We start from the raw sequence: 17,439 nt of genomic DNA, 5'->3' as shown, positions 1-17,439 counted from the left end.
GTATTGTCCTATTACTGTCATACTTTGCAGAGGAAAGGCTTCTCGTCTTACATACTCACTAGGCATCACTTAATTTTCAAATGGTGTATGTCAACAAAACAACATAAATGATGACACACTTTTTAGAGAACTAAAAACAGAATCCTATCGAGGCAGAACTTGCACAGTGGTTAAGATCATGGGTTATAAAGTCAGACTGCCTGGGTCTGAACTCCTTTCTGCAACTTACTAGCTATATGACTTTGGGCAAGTTACTCAAACTCAGTGTCTCAGCTTCCGCATCTATAGACTGGGGATAATAGAAGCAATGCATAAAGGTGTTCAAGGGTTAAATGAGATAATGCATGTAGACTTAGCATGTTGTCTGGCACATCAGTGTACAAACATGACTATTACTATGTCACCTACAAAAACCAAAACAACAGTAGAGAATTGATACCGCCACAACACATATCTGAAGTTATCTTTATGCTATCAGATGCCAAAAATTACTATGTGTCAGACATTTAATTTACACATTAATCCTATGAAAATTTTAAACAAATCTTGAATCACCAAGAAATTGGAGATCTATTCTGGGGTGAAATACATCTTTCTTAAAAAATCACATTCTTGATTGATCATCCTTTCTCTGAACTATTAATTGCAAAACAGCAGCATAGATTATAACATGTGTTTTGTTGAATCTTCACACGTTTTCACTTCGTAAAGTCATGAGATTTCATATGCTGCAGGTCCATGAGGCATATTAGCACTTAAAACACAAGAAGCTTTTTTAGAACATTTGGTAGATTTACGATCAAACCCCGGAATCTCAATATTTTAGGCTTAAATTTGGAATCGTGATTGAATTAATTGTCATTATTCACTGACCATCTTATTTACTTAATATTGCTCTAATAAAAACTATACTCCAAAACTCTATTCGCCAACTTACCCACTCACTACTCCTGTCATCTGCCCCATGTGCCACATACTGGACCGCCCACTCCCTGCTTTCCTGCCAGGGTTCACTGACTCATTTGGAAATGACTCCCAACCAGCTCTACCTACTCAAATCCTACCTTTGAGGCACTCCCCAGTACCTGAATTTCTCACTTCTTTTTTCACGGAACTTAGTACATTCCACTTAGCATTATGTTCTGTTCATAATCTATCCTTTTAGAGGTCGGGGGCCTTACACAGCAGCTAGAGTGATAATAAGTAATTATTTGCAGAGGGAACAGAAGCATACCAGTTTCAAATGAGCAATAACTGCAGATTAGTGTTATTCTACATTCCAACAGTAAAAAGATAAAAACATTCTCTACTTAATACCTTGTTTCTTTAAAAATGCTATCAAATCAGAATTAAAGAATCCTAAATTTATGTACAAAAACAATGAAACACACTAAGAAGTTATAACAGCAACACTTTTACATTTGTGATAGTAACTAAAATTAATGTAGCAACCACTGTGGTCTGCTAGAATGAAGACCTAGTTCTAGAATGAGAAAAATGTTTTAAAGATAAAATTTCTATTAACAACTTGGGATCCAATTTTGCAGACGTTGGTAACCCATGAAAACCTAGCTCCAGAGAAGCCCATAATATAAAATACGGTATTTTTATATAGTCTGGTCATTAAAACAAAAATTTAGTAAAAGGAAGTGACTAATAAAAACTCCCATCAGTATAGAAACATTCCAAGTTTCTGTTTCCTATCCTTTAATATTTCCCATTATACTAAAATAGTTCCGTTAGACTTCCATTATTAAAGGCTAAAAAACGCCAGTCACTTTGTTGTTGTTTATTTAAAAGTTCATTTTACTTTGGTTATAATGTTTAAGTACTTTTATGGTGACCAAATACTAGAAGTAGAATCTTGTAACTTACTTTGAAAGTAAAATAGACTCTTTCATGTAAAAATATTAAAACATTTTGACCTATGGGTACATAGTCAACAGGCCATTCTATTTTTATGGTACCATCAAATAGACAGATTTAGGTAACTGGAAATAAGCATGCCAAATTGTTGAAGAAAACAGGTGAACAGGGGGTCAAGTCTGAAATAGGCATCTTCCTGGGCTTATCACACTAAGATTAATTTTACAAATGTTTGATGAAGCTATCAAGTAGTCAAACACCAGAGAACACTAAAATTAAGAAACTGCTACTAAAATTAATTGTATATGTGATTAAATAAATGGAAGTCATACCGTCTAAATCCTAAGTCCATTAAGACAAAAACATTTATAACACACTGTATTTATGACTTCTCGTTCTTGAAAAGTCAAAAATTGTGTTTGAGGTTTATCTTTTTTTCCGTTTATAATATGCATTTTAAAAGTGGAAAAACTCAAGCACGTAACAAGTGAAAAACTGAACAACGTTGCCAAATTTCTAAACATACAATACTTAGCTCCAATTATCTCTGCATCTATTCTAAAATGGTTTTAAAAAAGTCTGAATCAATAAGCGCCTGATGGGCCTGGGGTACTCCAATACAGTCTTGTCAACCAATAGGAAAACTTTTTCCTAAATCTGGATTCGTATTTCATCTTTTTATCACAAGACACCGAGCACAAACCGAGATTAACGGATAACCAAATGACAAGAACCCCAGACAGAGTAATCAGTACTTGGATGTTAGGGCTGTTTTTAAGGACTTGAAATGAGACAGCTTAGGGAAGAAAAGCGGGATTCATTTCTCCAAGTTATATTTGTAACACTTCTTAGTAGGGAGTTAAAAATGTGAACAGCCGAGCTAAAATGAACGCAGCGTGTAAAAGGGATCTGGACTGGAGCCTGAGGGTGAAGGAGGGACGAGGGGGGAGTGAGGGGCTTTCGTGACGCCCGGCCTGGGGGTGCTGGCGATCTGGATGGAGGGATGGATAGTTAAGCGAATGGCCGGGGCTGGATCCGAGATGCCAAGTGATGTCTCGCCCCACGAGCGCGCGCGAGTCTGAGCCGCTGGGGCAGCGCAGTGTGTCCGTTTCCATCCGCGGCGCCCGAGCCCGCCTCCATGTTCACGATCTATGCCCCCGGGCGGGCGGGGAACCGGTGCCTTAGGCCGCGGGGCCGGGGAGCCCGGCCTCACCTCGCCCGAAATCCCGGCGGGGACGGCGTTGCCCGCGGGGAGGATGCGTCGGGCTTTCCGCTCGGCCCCACCTGAGCGGCGGGAGCTCGGTGACTCGACCTCCGGAGCCCGACCCGCCTGGGCTTGGAGATCACACGGCGAGGTCGCTGCGGCCCCGGCGCCCTCCGCCCGGCACCCGGGCGCGGCCCCGCGGCCCTCCCCACGACTGGCTACCCCAGGACCGCTCTCGCCGCGGTCCGCGCCCCCCACCCCCTTCCCGAGGACAAACCTGGGAGCCGCCACCCGGCATAGCCAGCCCCGCGAGAAAGCGGCGAGCGGGCGGCGGGGCCCGCGGAGACAGCGGCCACCTTGGCCCTCCCGCGCCAAGCCGCGCCCGCCCGCGCGCCCTCTCCGCGGGCCGCAGCCCCGGCGCCCCCTCCCCGGGTTGCACAACTCACACACCCAACGCGCGCGCACTCGAATCTGCTGGTCAACCTACTTGCATTCTCTTCTCCGCAGCCATCACTACATGCCCTGGAGCTGGGGCAGCCCCGGGGCCCTCCGGCAGGCGGCCGCCTCTCGCCTCAGCCCTGGGCTGCCGCGGCCGCCGCTAGGGCGCGGGGCGAGCGCGAGGCTCCCTCATGCCTCCCGCCCGGCCAGCTGGCCGCACGCCGGGGCCCCGGCTCGGGCGCGCCCGAGCGCTCGGCTCGGCCCTGCCCGCCGTCCGTGCCGCTGCTCCGCGGGCGAGAGCGAACCCGGCTCCGCCGCCTCGCTCCGCGCTCCTCGCCCGCCCGCCCGCCCGCAGCCACCGCAGCCGCGCCGCTTCCTCCTCCCCTTCCCTCTTTTCCTTCTCCTCCGTCGCCGCCTCTGGAGCTTAGGTTGGCAAACCAGCACCTGCTGCTGGAGAACGCCGAGAACTGAAACAGGAAACCCCGAGCCAAGGGGAAAACCCGAGAGGCGTGGAGAAGGGTGAGGGGAGCTGCTGGAACCTGTCGGGCTCGACCCAGCCGCTGGGGCTGCCCGAGGTTCCCGCGCCGCCTCCCCTCGCGCCCATTCCCTGCCCCGGCCCAACCCAGGGGTCCCGACCTCCCCGCGCCGCTCCCCCGACCTGGTGCAGGACGGCGCCTTTCCGCTCGGCGACACCTTCTCCACCCAGCAATAACACTGATCATGTCCCGGGCAGTCAAGGAGATCGACGGGCCGCCTTCTTAGGGCAGGTTCCCCGTAGTTGTTTACTTATCAATATTCCGTGATGAGGAAAAACCACACCCTGCATTAGCAAGGCCAATAAAAGAATTTAAACAAATGAAGCTGTTGGGATTTCACCCAGGGATAGGACTTCTTTCAGCAAGGAAATTGGCTTTGATGGAAATGGCAATCGTGTCAAAATCGAGGTTGAACCCAAGATACATCCAGATCTCTTTCAGGAGATCGGAAGGAAACAGCCCTTTGCACAGAGGTGGGCGCCTGAATCGCAGGCTGAAAAGCACCGGGAGCAGAGAGTCTTTCTACTTCTGTGAATCGTACAACACCCAGTACAAACTAAGTCAATGTTTCAGAAATGTTCAAATAACCTTATTCACCTGTCCTTGGAATCATTACGAGGAGCCTTGGGCAGGATGAGTCTGCTTCTGGAGTGAGAGGGAGGGACACTGAATGGGTTGTACCCCTACCATGTGCCACGGGCCAAATAGCCTGCTTTAAATCCACTGTCCCGTTTGTCACCACAGCCATGTGAGCTGGGTATTAGAAACCCCTTTATCCATCAGAAAATCGAGGTTAGAAAATTTACCTGCTGTTACACAGCTTGAATGTGAGGTATTCAGGTCTGTTATATCTAAAGAACGCATTTGTTTCACTGGACCACGATTCATGCCTTTGGCCAACTTTTCACCTTTCATAAAATTAGTTATTGCCTCTGAGTTGTTTTCAGTAGGGCATATATATGGTTTAAGCCTGGATCTGTTGAATTTGCTTGGACTGCCTAATGGTAGTGATATTCATGATGCTTATTGGGGTTCAAACTTGATAATTTTCAGTTTAATATTCTCTACCAAATATAGGCCTTTATGGCTCAGTTGGGCAGCACAGATGTCCCCATCTTTTTGGCCAGCATCAGTTGCTCTTTAGCTGTTGATGATGGAGTCCTAGCTGAGAGTATCCTACTGGCTGGTGCACATGGGCATCCTGACTCTGCCTGTGAGATGAAAGGAGAGTGTCTTACTGAGTCTGTTTTCCACGTCAGTAGGCCAGTCATTAAGCCGATTAAATAAAATTGCAGGTAGGCAGGTAGGCTGGCTTCTCTGGTTCTGTGGTGCACACTTTTTTTTTATATAGAGTCTGACCCTGTTGCCCAGGCTGGAGTGCAGTGGTGCGATCTCAGCTCACTGCAACCTCCGACTCCTGGGTTCAAGCGATTCTCCTGCCTCAGCCTCCCCAGTAGCTGGGATTACAGGTGTGTGCCACCACACCTGGCTAGTTTTTGTATTTTTAGTAGAGACAGGTTTTCCCCATGTGCTTAGGCTGGTCTCAAACTCCTGGCCTCAAGTGATCCACCTTCCTTGGCCTCCCAAAGTGCTGGGATTACAGGCGTGAGCCACTGTGCCCGGCCAGGTCCACATTTTTTCATACCACCCTGAAGACCCTTAGGAAGATTGGTAGCCTGCTGTCTGCAGCCAGGTCAGAATTTATCGGCAGGAAAGTAGGGGCTGGGAAAGCAGCCCCTTTACACTGTGCCAAAACCTTAGAGGTCTCTGGAGCAGAGTTAGAGGCCCTTAATCTTAGGATCTCTAAGGGACCTAGCAGGGCCTTCGAACGAGGCTGGCTGTTTGACGATAAGTGACAGCATCTATGGCACGGGTTTAGTAATGCCAGGAAGTTCCTCCACTCCGCAGTATACTGCCCACACAGTCTACCTCTTACCTTGTATCGCACAATTGACTCAGCTGAACTCCATTCAATATTGATTAAGCTTGGTTAAAAATCAAGGTAAAAGAGATGAGTAATAGTTATAATAACTAACATTTAATGAATGCTTACCATGTTCCAGATACTATTCTAAGCACTTTGCATGAGTTGTCTCATATAATGCCCACAAAACCCCTATAAGGAAATACCTATCACTATTTCCATTTCACAGACGAGACAGCTAAGACCAAGATTATAGTCAGTAAATAACAGTGCAGGGGCTAAAATGCAGTTTGACTCTAGAATCATGACCCATTATGTGAATAAGATACAGTAACTGCCCTTATTACTTTACTATTTATTTGGAGAAATGAAAACACATGAAAAGTTAAAAGAAAACTAAGAAGAGAAGATAATTTATAAGTGTCAAATGTGAGTATAGGTAATAAATGCCATGAGGTATCAGAAGACAGAGGAATCACTTTAGGTTGGGGTGGTTAGGAACACTTACATAGAAGATGAGTCGGGGTTTCAAAAAGGGGAGATTTGAACTGGATTGTGATGAATGAGTAGTATTTTGATAAGTGGAGAGGATAAGGAAGCACATATTCATAGAACTGACAACATATATGAAGAGTGCCAGGGAAATTTCGGGAACAGGATAACAAACAGCTGGAAAGGAAAAGTAGGACAAAATTACAGAGATTTGCAAAACAAGCAAGGAATACACTCTCACTCATGCACAGGGTGACAGAGCAAGAGAGAGAGAGAATTTGGCTCCATGTAGTCTGTGTACCAGTAGGGAATCTGGAAGGAATTTGGTCAGAAAGTGATAATGTCCCATTAGAGGAATACCAATATTGTGATGGTCACCGGTTGGTTTGGAAAAGTGAGGGAAACAAGTTTGCAGGCTAATATGGGAGAATTGACCTGAAATCACGAAGTGGACAGTGAGAGAGGGAAAAGAAGAAATGCGCTAGTGAGACACTGTGGTATACAAATCATAGAGGCTTTGTGAACGATTGAGTGCACTTAGTGGAGATGGACTTAAGAAAAGGAAGAAGTCTAAAATGACTTCATGAGTGTGAATGTGAAACCTGTAGTATTACTAATGGAAAAAAGGGGCAGTGTATGAGTACAGAAACTACTTTTAAAAATGTTCAGAATAGTTTGGTTTTAGGCATGTATTTGAGATAACAGCAGGATATGCATGTGGAAATTTTTATAGTCCTATCTCAAAAAGGCAGATAGTTCAGTAAATGAGAGTATTCATTATCTACTATTGAGAGCATCAGTATGAAAATTGAAAATTTTCACTATGATAACAATAACCAGGCATGGCTGTTCATCTTTAATAAACCAGAGTGGAAAGAAAATTTCAAATAAACATAAAATGTTTATATGACTCAGTATTAAATAGGCATTAGGGAATTCCACTCATATTCTCTTTTTACCCCCAAATTATATTTACTTAGAGAGAAAGAGAGAGAGAGAGAGAATGAATATATTGGGAAGAATTTTCATGGATTCAGAGGATGTTAGGATAATGAAAAGAAACTTAGAGATCATTGCAAAATTGAGGATCAAATTCTGATCATCTGATAGTAGACTTCAAAACAGGCATTAGGCAAATATGGCACTTTAGCTATTATTGATTCTGGATAGCTAAATCTTTTTTAGTTACAAGTTAAGTCTGGACCTTGGATTGCGACTTGGAATTGCGCATAATTAAAGAACTCTAGCGGCTGTGGCTTCAGAGTAGGCAAAATCTTGGAATAGACTCACTAGTAAAAAGCAAATGCTTTGGAAAGAGCAGCTAGAGGGAGAATGGTCACAAAGGCAGCAGTCCTGCCTTCTAAAATATGGCTCTTAGGTAGACTTCCACACACCTAGATTCACATTTGAGCCTTAAAAGTAGAGTTTCAGATCCTCTTCACATCTCGCCTTGGCTGCCTTAGTCCAGAACTTCCAATTACCTTGTCACCTTATCTAAGACCTCCCAGGGCTTCAGGTGGTCACCCTCAGGTGGCACACCTCCTGGCAACTGCTTTTAGTTCTATTTAGAGGTTTCCCAGTTGTGTCCGTAGGAGTTTTCTCATTGAAAACATGTGGACCCCATGGCTACACTTGGTGTTGCAGGAGAGTTCTGTCTCCTCCTTTCATGTCTCAGGCTTCTACCATTTCTGCCAAAACACTTACCTTAGTTGAAGTAATATCAGTGGTCCCCCGGAGGCACCTTCACCTCTGCCTCTTTGGCCGGCACCTGATTTCCTCTAGTTGAAGAGCTTCACACGCATAACCAGGTGACTGTTGTGATGTTTCATTCACAGATTCTTGTATGTCTTTTAGCGAAGTTCTGGTTAATTCCAACAACCCGTGAAACGTCAAGCATTACCGCATTACAACCATTTACTAAGCACCTGCTGTGTGTAAGGCAGACACTGAGGGCTGAAATACATCCTTGCTTATGAGCTTCAGTGACTGGCTAGAGTTCCTTTTTAGTACTGAGTTCTTAGGAAAAGGAAACTAGAGGACACAAGAAATGTGCTGCTGACCAATCTCAGGGCTTCTTTCTTTTGGTGGGTGACCACGAGATTCCTTACCAGCAGCATGACTCTGTTTTTTCCCCAGTATTTGTAGGAGGCCACCAGAGACAGGATTGCAAGGTTTTAAATACGCTAGTGTCATGAAGTCATGGATTTTCTACCTGAAACAGATAGTGCGACTGCCCTGCTATAAGCCATGTTTGGCCAGTGTAGGAATTTTGAGAACAGTGAACGCTTAATACTCAGATGGCATTTTGCCACCCTGACAAGGACCATACCTGCCATTCCATTGTAGCTCGCCTTGCCCAGAAGTTTTAAAATTTTTCCTTCAGCCTGGGATTTCAAGTGTACTACAGCATCCTCTTCATCTATACAAGCATCTGTTGTTTTAAAAGGAAACTGGTAAGTAGAATTATAAATGTACAAAATTTAGATAGTTAAAAACAGAGTTATAGAATTTGCAGGTTAGAGTACATCTTCTGTTAGAAGACTGTATTGCAGAAATGTTAATTGTAACGTTATTTGCAAAGGCAAAAAGTATTAGAATCAGTCTAGATGTCCATTCACAGGAGACTTTAAATAAACTGCAGTATCTCCATACATTGAAATACCATTCACCTGTTAAAAGAGGGTGGTGTGGCTTTATGTGTATGGAATAAACTTTAAGATACATTGTTTGGTGAAAAGGGAAGGTAAAGACCAATGTCTACTACCATTTGTGTAAAAAAACTCTGTGCTTGCTTATATATGCATACAAAATCTCTGATGAACACACAAGAAACTGGTAAAGCTGGTTGTCTCTGAGTAGAAGAACTGGATAATTGGGATGAAAGGGTGGAGAAGAGTCTCACTTTTTACTCTATACCCTTTCATAGCTTTTGAATTTTAAATTGGGTACTTGAATTCGCTATCAAAAATATTTTTTAAAAGGCTGCATTTATTGGTGATATGTGCTCTGTCTATGCCTTTCTTTTGCATTCTCTGAATAACCAGCCACTGTTTTTTTCAAATAGTAGCCCAGTCACAAGGAAGAGGAAGTTATAGGAGTCCTGTGAGTTGCACGTGTGAAGGCTGGGGCTTCCCAGGCAAGGGAAAGATTCCTATGATCATATGAAAGGGGAGATCCCATTATTGCTCAAGGATTCCCAGCCGGCATTAAACGGTGTTAGTCATTGTTTTTACAACTCAATTGTCAAAAGCTCTAAACCCAGATTCTATGAAGATTTTTGTTGAGAACTGCTTTACCCAAGGGGAATATCCAGGAATGTTCTTGTGGGCAGACACAGGAGGAAGTGCACAGAAGCTGGAGGTATCACAGTGGGTCAGCTGTAGGCATGGGGTCGAGGGAACATATGTGTTTGTTCATAACACTCGTCACCTAGAATTGTGTTTGCTTATTTGATTTATTATTGGTCTTCCCACATGAGAATGTAAGCTCCCTGAAGCCAGGAGCTCTGTCTGTCTTGCTCCTTGTGGTGCCCTTAGTTTTTCTGTGCCTGGCATGTGGAAGACACACAGGTTGGCGATGGACAGTGGGAACCCTGATGACTCTCCAACCTGTGGCTGCTTGTTTAAACATTAATTTGTTAGAAGGTAGTAAAGACATGGCTGTGGGAACTAGGATTCAGGACTCCAGTCTCTGAAAGTTAGGATTCAAATCTCAGAGGAACTGGGGAATTAGAAAAATATTCAAGCATGAGGGAACAAGGAAGGAGCCAACTACTGAACTAGCAGAAGAAGGCAGGGATTCAGTTAAAAAAGAAAAAAAGAAAAAGATGAGCAACTGTCCAGCAAACATATTAAAACAAAACAATTCTCCAAACAAACAGCAACTAGCACAGCAATAAAATAGGAGAGAGAGCCCATAATTAGGGCTGCAGTTTACAGGAACAGCAGGATTATCAGCAGGGCAGGCTTGCTGCCAAGTCACTGAACCACCGGAGACTTGAGTAATTGGGATAGATCAGGTCACTTGACTTAGGGTCTATATTGTCTTCAGAGTCTAGGATGGGGGCAGGTAAGTGAGCTTAGTGACTAAGGACAGAGGCATAGAGGGGAAACAAGCAATCTAGTCCCAGGTACTCACTTTCAACTTAGGGTGGAAGTCAATGGAAAATGTATACTTACAGCTATTTTGATTGAACACTGAATTCTAGGAGATTTTCAGCCCAAGAATATCCAGGAGTCAGAAATAGGGGATTTAGCCAGAAAGGAAATGTTAAGCACATCTCTATGAGTCCTATAAGCAAATGCCATCGGCCTTGGTGGGCAGCGATTAAGGCCAGAGAGATAAATAGGCTAGAGACATCCAATAGTTTTTAATGGTTTCGGTGGGTCACAGATCATATTCAGGGATTTGGTGGAGGTGAGCTCTGACCTTAGAGGAGCGATTTGTCTTCTGCCCTTTCTGTTCTGTGGTCAGTCTAGAGCACACAGGTTTAAACTTACAGACAGAGGTAAGTCCGGCTATACTTTGGGATACATTAGAGCCATTCACCTATTCCTGTGTCTCATGGTCCTTCATTTTAGTTAAAAGACTTACCTTACTTGAAACAGTATCAGTAGTCCCCTGAAATGTTTCTCCAGCTCTTCACTGGTCATGTGACTTCCTCTAGTGTTTGAGTCTTATACACAGACCTCTGAAGATTCATTGAGAAGGGCTAGGCCTTCTGATTCATTCTTACAAGCATCTGTTTTTAAAAGTGAGCATTGTCTGTCTTTGGCAGTCCCTACTTTCTAATGGAGATTTTGCTAGAGAAATACAGAACTTGTCATTTTATTTTGGATAACTACAAGAGGCAGTTAAATGTTCAGTAAGCTTTGGCAAGGACAACTTGTTTACGAGAAGACACTGTTCTGATGAAATGTACTACTACTGCTTTTTGTGGCTTACTTTGCTAAAACATATGTTTGCAAGAGCATTTTAGAGTGTTGGTAGGATAGTGTCTATATAATTACTTGTATTATCTTAATGGTCAGTTCTCTATGTACAAAAATGGGAGCTGGCTTTTTTTAAGACTTTTATATATATAGCCAACCAACAGTTAAATTGAGGCTCAAATGCTTCATCTGTATGGCCTTGAAGAAGTGTTAATGGAGATGGATTTTTACTGCCTTCAACATCTGGTTCATTTTAGTTTTTTAATATATTATTTTAAATTGTAACAGAAAAACATGCTCATAATAGAAATTTTTTAAGGAACATAAAGTTTCAAAAATGTAAATGATCTCTAATCCCATCACCCAGAGATAACCAACCACCTCTTCTTTCATTGTCTTAATGCTATGCCTATATTCTACTACTTTTTTTATTTTATTCAATCAAACAACTGTTTGTTGAGTGCTGGCACTGGACTCAGAATCATAAAAATAAAAGACATGGCCCATATCTTAAATAAATTTAATAACTCAGTCACCTGGTATCCCGAGGGCTTGTTCTCAAAATAATTCTCTGTCCATTTTGTGGATTTTTTCATTGAATGAATGTTTACTGAGCACCTGCTGTGTTCTGGGCACTATTAGGATGCACTACTACTTCCTAAGTCAGACTTGGAGAATTCCTAAGTTGAAGGCAGGTGCTGCTTTCTTCAGTGTATCCTGCCAACCCCTCATCTTTTATGTCTCTCTCCTTTGCTTATTCTCCACTAGAGACACTGACCTCGTTGTTCTTTTTGTCTGTCTTTCTGGAGCATTCTCCACCCCCCCACCCCCACACACACAAATCTACAAGGCTTATTCTCTAACGTCCTTTGGATTTCTGCTCAAATGTCACCTTATTAGAGAAACTTTCCCTTAACACCGTATCAGAATATCACACGTATCTTCCCTCTATCTGCATTCTGGTCACTACCCATCTCCTGAACTCTGATTTTTTTTTTATCACATATATTAGGTAATTGTAAGTGCCTATATATATATATATATTTGCTGAGAAGGGGGCCAAATAGGATGCTTATGGCTTCAACCTTCACTTAACACAGGCTGAAAACTATAGACTCATGATACTATCAAGATTTTGATGGCTGGGGAACAGATCAGGATCAGAATATAAGTATGGTAGATTCTGTCATGTTAATAAATAAATAATTTTATAGGAGAGGCAGAGTAGTGGCATATGAATGGAAATTTGTTTGCCAAAGGTGAAAATGTAGGAAAGTTTATTTGAATAAGGTAAAAAGAGAGCAGACATGGCATCACTATTAGGATATATCACAGGAAACACAGACAGATGGTAAATATGTAGGTGAGACTTTCTGCAGAGAGATGTCTAAATGGGCACAGTGAGAAACAGCAATGAGTGAAGTCTTTAGATATCTAGGAATCTGTTGTACATTGTAATCAGCCAGAAGCAGAATATCTCGTAAAGTCATGACTTACACTGTGGATTCTGTTTTCCTTTGGCTTCTGTGATACCACTTCTTTCCTGGATCCTCCCCTTACAATCCTGATCAGTCTCTTTGGGGTTTTCTTTGTATGTTGAGGCCTACAATGAATATCTCTTGATCCGTTATCTTGTGGCTCCACCCACATGCCCTGGCTTTTCTCACACATTCCTGTGTTGTTAGCTACTGCCTACATTCTGATGATTGCCAAGTCTATCACTGTAGTCCATTGTACCTGGCACGGAGTAAGTGTACAATAAAACCATCACTTGATTATTCAAAATTAATAAATGGGCTTTGTTGAGCTTCTACTGTGTGTCAGCTATTGTTGCAGGTGTTGGAAAAGTTTCCTGCTCCAATACAGCTTATATTATATACCCAACATACAATTAAAGACACAAAATGTACACATAAACAAATGAACAAAAGAATTTCACATAATAGTAAGTGCTCAAAAGAAATAAACTAGAGTGGAGTACTGGCAGGTCTGGAGCTGGCATGTGGGTGGTAATCAGAGAAGGCATCTTTCAAATGCCATTTGAGCTGAAATGATGTTCAGGAGCCAGCCTTGCAAAGCAATTTGCAGGTGGAGCATATAGCAAGTGAAGGAGCCTCCAGACAGTATAAGCAGTGTATTGGAACTTGGAGAGGGAGGGGAGTGTGACCTCAGTAGAGGTGGCCCCTTCAGGTGAGTCCTGGGCTCAGCAGTTTGCCTCAGGAACCCACATCTTCCCATTGTCTTACCCCTGGCCAGCCTCACTTATTTTCCTTACTTGCCTGGTGCTTGTAAACATTTACGTTCATGTCCCTTTCCTGCTCTTGATAAATTGCACTGGCAGTTATCAGAAGCTCCATGTTTCACTTTACTTCCTGGCCTTCACATCAGCTGCTCTCTCTGCCTGCAAAACCTTTCCCCTAATAGCTCTGCAAATGAAGATTTAACTCGGCATTTCATTCCATTCTAGAAAGCCTTCTTTGATCTCATCTATCTGGGTTACATGTCTTTACTCTATACTCTATACTCTTGGTTATACCATGTGATAACCAAGGCACAGAAAAGTTGAATAACTTGTCCCAAATCACACAACAGAGACAGGATTTGAACTCAGGCAGTCTAACCTTATTCTTAACAACCTCATGAGGCATGGTTGTTAGGAGAGTTACGTGGGTGATGCAGCCACGGCTTAGCACAAACCATGACATTTAGAAAATAATCAATGTTAGGTCTAATTACAGACACAAGCTCTGTTCCAGAGAAGCTTATGGTTAAATGAGGGAGCTAAAAGCCTAGTAAACAAAAGAAAAAGTTGGGAGAAAACAATTTGAAATTCTAGAAAAATGTTTATTATAGTTTTTATTGTTTCTCTCATTTGTATCCCTTTCTATAAAGTACTTGCCACTAATAACAGTGATGATGAAATTCTTTGAAGAAGAAAATATTTGAAAAAGAGAAGGTCTTGTGGAAAAAAAATGATGAATTCAGTTTTAGACATGTTGACCTTGAGATGCTTCTGGAATATCCAATTAGAGATGAGCAGTAGGCTGGACAAATGGCAGCACAATTCACCCCGTTACTTAAGCATCATCCTTGATTCTTCCCTTCCCTCACTTCCACATCTAATTCAGCAACCGGGCCTTGTTGGTTCTGCTTTCAAAATATATCTGTAATCTGTCCTCTTCCCTTCTCTACCACAACCCTGATCCAAACCAACAGTATCTCCCTGTGCCTCGCTTTCTCCATCTGTAAAATGAGGATAGTGTTTACCTTATGGGATTGTCATGAGCCTTCAATAAAATAATTTATGTAAAACACTCAGCATATTACCTAGAACATAGAGGAAGGAGGCACCAAAAAATAGAGGACCAAGACTGTGTGGAGCCAAGGAATCAAAGGAGCAAGTATTTCTAAAAGAAAAATGTTTATCAGAAGTTAAGAAGATTGGGAACTTCCAAACATGTAATATCTTGTTCTGTTAGGACATGTTTTCCTAAGAGTGGTGAAATAGAAAGTTGAACAAGGTTATTCTACGCAATCAGTTAATCAGAACAGTGTATACAATTATCTCCAGAAAGATTGAGTCAACTGGAGTCTCTTGATTAGAAGCAACAAGAGTCAGTTAGAATCTGGTTGACTCAGATCACCTCTGTTGAGTCAAAAGTTTTTGTGCCAGGCCATCCTACAGGCTGCTGACCAATCTGTGGATTGGCTTTTTTTGGGGTCAGTTACCCAATCCTGTTCAATCCGTGGAGACCAGAGAGGGGTAAAACAAAACCACCATGGTCGGTTAGGGCTGCCCTTGGGGCTCCAGATGGAACAGCTTCCCTTAGAAATGGCTCTTGGCTCTGGATGTGGCATGCATAGTTATGTTGAGGAAAAGAATGAGGTTTGAAGTCTAATGCCTGGTTTTGAGTCCCAACTATGCAGTTCCAGTTGGGACCAGCTGTGTACTGTGAATAAGTTAGTGAATTTCTCTACTGCTTGGCTTCTCCTTTAATAAGTAGATATGTTCTAAATGCAGCTGGGTGCGGTGGCTCCCAGCACTTCAGTAGGACAAGGTGGGCAGATCACCTGAGGTTGAGAGTTCGATATCAGCCTGGCCAACATGGTGAAACTCCCATCTCTACTAAAAATACAAAAATTAGCAGGGCGTGGTGGCAGGCGCCTGTAATCCCAGCTACTTGGGAGGCTGAGGTAGAAAAATTGCTTGAACCTGGGAGGCGGAGGTTGCAGTGAGCCGAGATTATGCCACTGCACTCCTAGCCTGGGTGACAGAGCGAGACTCCATCTCCAAAAAAAAAGATATGTTCAAAATGTCATAGATGTTTGCTTTGGAAAGCACTTTTTTAAAACACAACCATCCTGAATCATCCACGTCCTGAATAACCTTTTAACTTACTAAGAGAAACATTTTTAAATGGAATTATTAAGTTAATTGTTAAAAACCCTTTGTTAAGATACTTTGCTAAAGTGGCACTACTCTCTGGGAATAGGATGGATATAATTTTCTCAGATGGTTTTCTTTTCTTTCAGAATTATAGGAAGAAGAAATTCCTTAATGCTAGTGAGAGATAATATTTGGCCGACTCCAGCCAGAACGGTCTACACATGCACAAGTCACTGGTATGATTTTATTTCCTAAGAATTAGGTTGAAATGCAGTAGACTAGCCAAGACTCTCCTTTTTTAAGAAATTAATTATTTTTATTGGCAATCATTATATATATTTATGGTGTACAATGTGATATTTTGATATTTGTATATATTGTGGAATGACTATATCAAACTAATTAGCATATGCATTATCTCACCTTATTTTTTTGTGGTGAGACATTTAAAATCTACTCTCTTAGCCATTTTCAAGTACTGTGTACAATATATTGTCAAGGATCTTCTTTAAAGAAGCAAAATTGTATTAAGGAAACAAGACTTAATACAACTTAATGACAAGAAAGTGGAAGGAGAATTAATAAAATGAGAGCAAGTTCAATGGGGCCAGAAGGTTGAACTAGGAGTCTTTCCTTTTTTTCTTTTTTTTTTGAGACAGTCTTGCTCTGTTGCCTAGGCTAGAGTGAGTGGCGTGATCTCGGCTCACCGCAACCTCCACCTCCCAAGTTCACGAGATTCTCCCACCTCAGCCTCCCAAGCAGCTGGGATTACAGGTGTGCATCACCACACCCAGCTAATTTTTGTATTTTTGGTAGAGACGGGGTTTCACCATGTTGACCACGCTAGTCTTGAACTCCTGACCTCAGGTGATCTGCCCACCTCAGCCTCCCAGAGTGCTGGGATTACAGGCGTGAGCCACTGCCCCCAGCCCGACTTAGGATTTCCAAGATGTTCTCAGTGGTTGGGAATTTCTCCCAAAGCCATGCCCCCTCAGTAGGCCAGTCAGCTGAGGAGAGAGAACAGGCTAGAAGCCACAGTATGGTATGAGGACTGCAGAGGTAAGAGAAAACAGTTAAATGCTGATGCACATTGCATGTTAATACACAGTCATTGCCTCCTGGAAACTACATTCTGGGATTTAAAGTGAGAATACCCCAAACTCACAGCACATGTTTTTGCAATCTCAAGGCTGACAATTGCCTTGCCATTGCAAAACTTGTGTTTCTGTGTCCTTTTCTCTCTTAACTAATTAGCCTATGCATTACCTTGGCTTGCTTGAGAAACTACCTCATTCCCCAAGCTATAATATATAGCTGGAGTAAATAGTTTTAAAAATAAATATTGAACATTTTGTTCATTTTTTATTTTAAAAAAAGTCCAATATTTTCTAAAGTAAAAACAATGAAATAATCAGGATTCTGGTCTCATGTGATAGAATTTATTAAAGAATATTGGTATGCCTGACAGTCTCTAGAAGTGCTGGAGAACTGAGCTTGGAGGCTGTGGAGCCTGGCACTATGACTAACATGCAACAGAAGTATTCCAGGAAGATATCAACGCCTCTGCCGATAGGCACTGACACCACAGCTTGTCTTACCTCTAGCCTGATGCTGGCACTGGAGGTGGCCACTAGAATTGTTATGCTTGCTGCTTCTGCAAA

The 17,439-nt window shown here is 42.6% G+C and overlaps 1 protein-coding gene and 1 long non-coding RNA gene across 4 annotated transcripts in view; one reads left to right on the top strand and one right to left on the bottom strand.

Annotated features, from left to right (window-relative positions):
* The window catches only part of ZC3H12C (zinc finger CCCH-type containing 12C), a 78,582-nt gene extending 74,314 nt beyond the window's left edge, over window positions 1-4,268 (bottom strand). Inside the window, exon 1 of one of the 3 annotated variants that reach the window (XM_009247031.4) lies at window positions 4,167-4,268. Coding sequence is in view for 2 of the 3 variants with exons in the window: in XM_024255900.3 (XP_024111668.2) it covers window positions 3,558-3,581 (24 nt within the window). In the remaining variant the exon portion in view is untranslated. Of the gene's footprint in view, window positions 1-3,347; window positions 3,469-3,557; window positions 3,731-4,166 lie in introns of those variants that run through there. The other 2 variants (XM_024255900.3, XM_009247030.4) reach the window with 2 other exon arrangements.
* Window positions 4,269-6,129: 1,861 nt separating this feature from the next.
* The window catches only part of LOC129048764 (uncharacterized), an 89,248-nt gene continuing 77,938 nt past the window's right edge, over window positions 6,130-17,439 (top strand). Inside the window, exons 1-2 of the long non-coding RNA XR_008511362.1 lie at window positions 6,130-8,913; window positions 15,925-16,014. This is a non-coding gene — a long non-coding RNA (uncharacterized LOC129048764). The remainder of the gene's footprint in view (window positions 8,914-15,924; window positions 16,015-17,439) is intronic.

The sequence above is a fragment of the Pongo abelii genome, chromosome 9 (assembly GCF_028885655.2).
Source record: "Pongo abelii isolate AG06213 chromosome 9, NHGRI_mPonAbe1-v2.0_pri, whole genome shotgun sequence".
Classification (NCBI taxonomy): Eukaryota; Metazoa; Chordata; class Mammalia; order Primates; family Hominidae; genus Pongo; species Pongo abelii.
The sequence above is the reverse complement of the archived record's forward strand: the minus strand, read 5'-3'. Positions and strand labels throughout refer to the sequence as shown.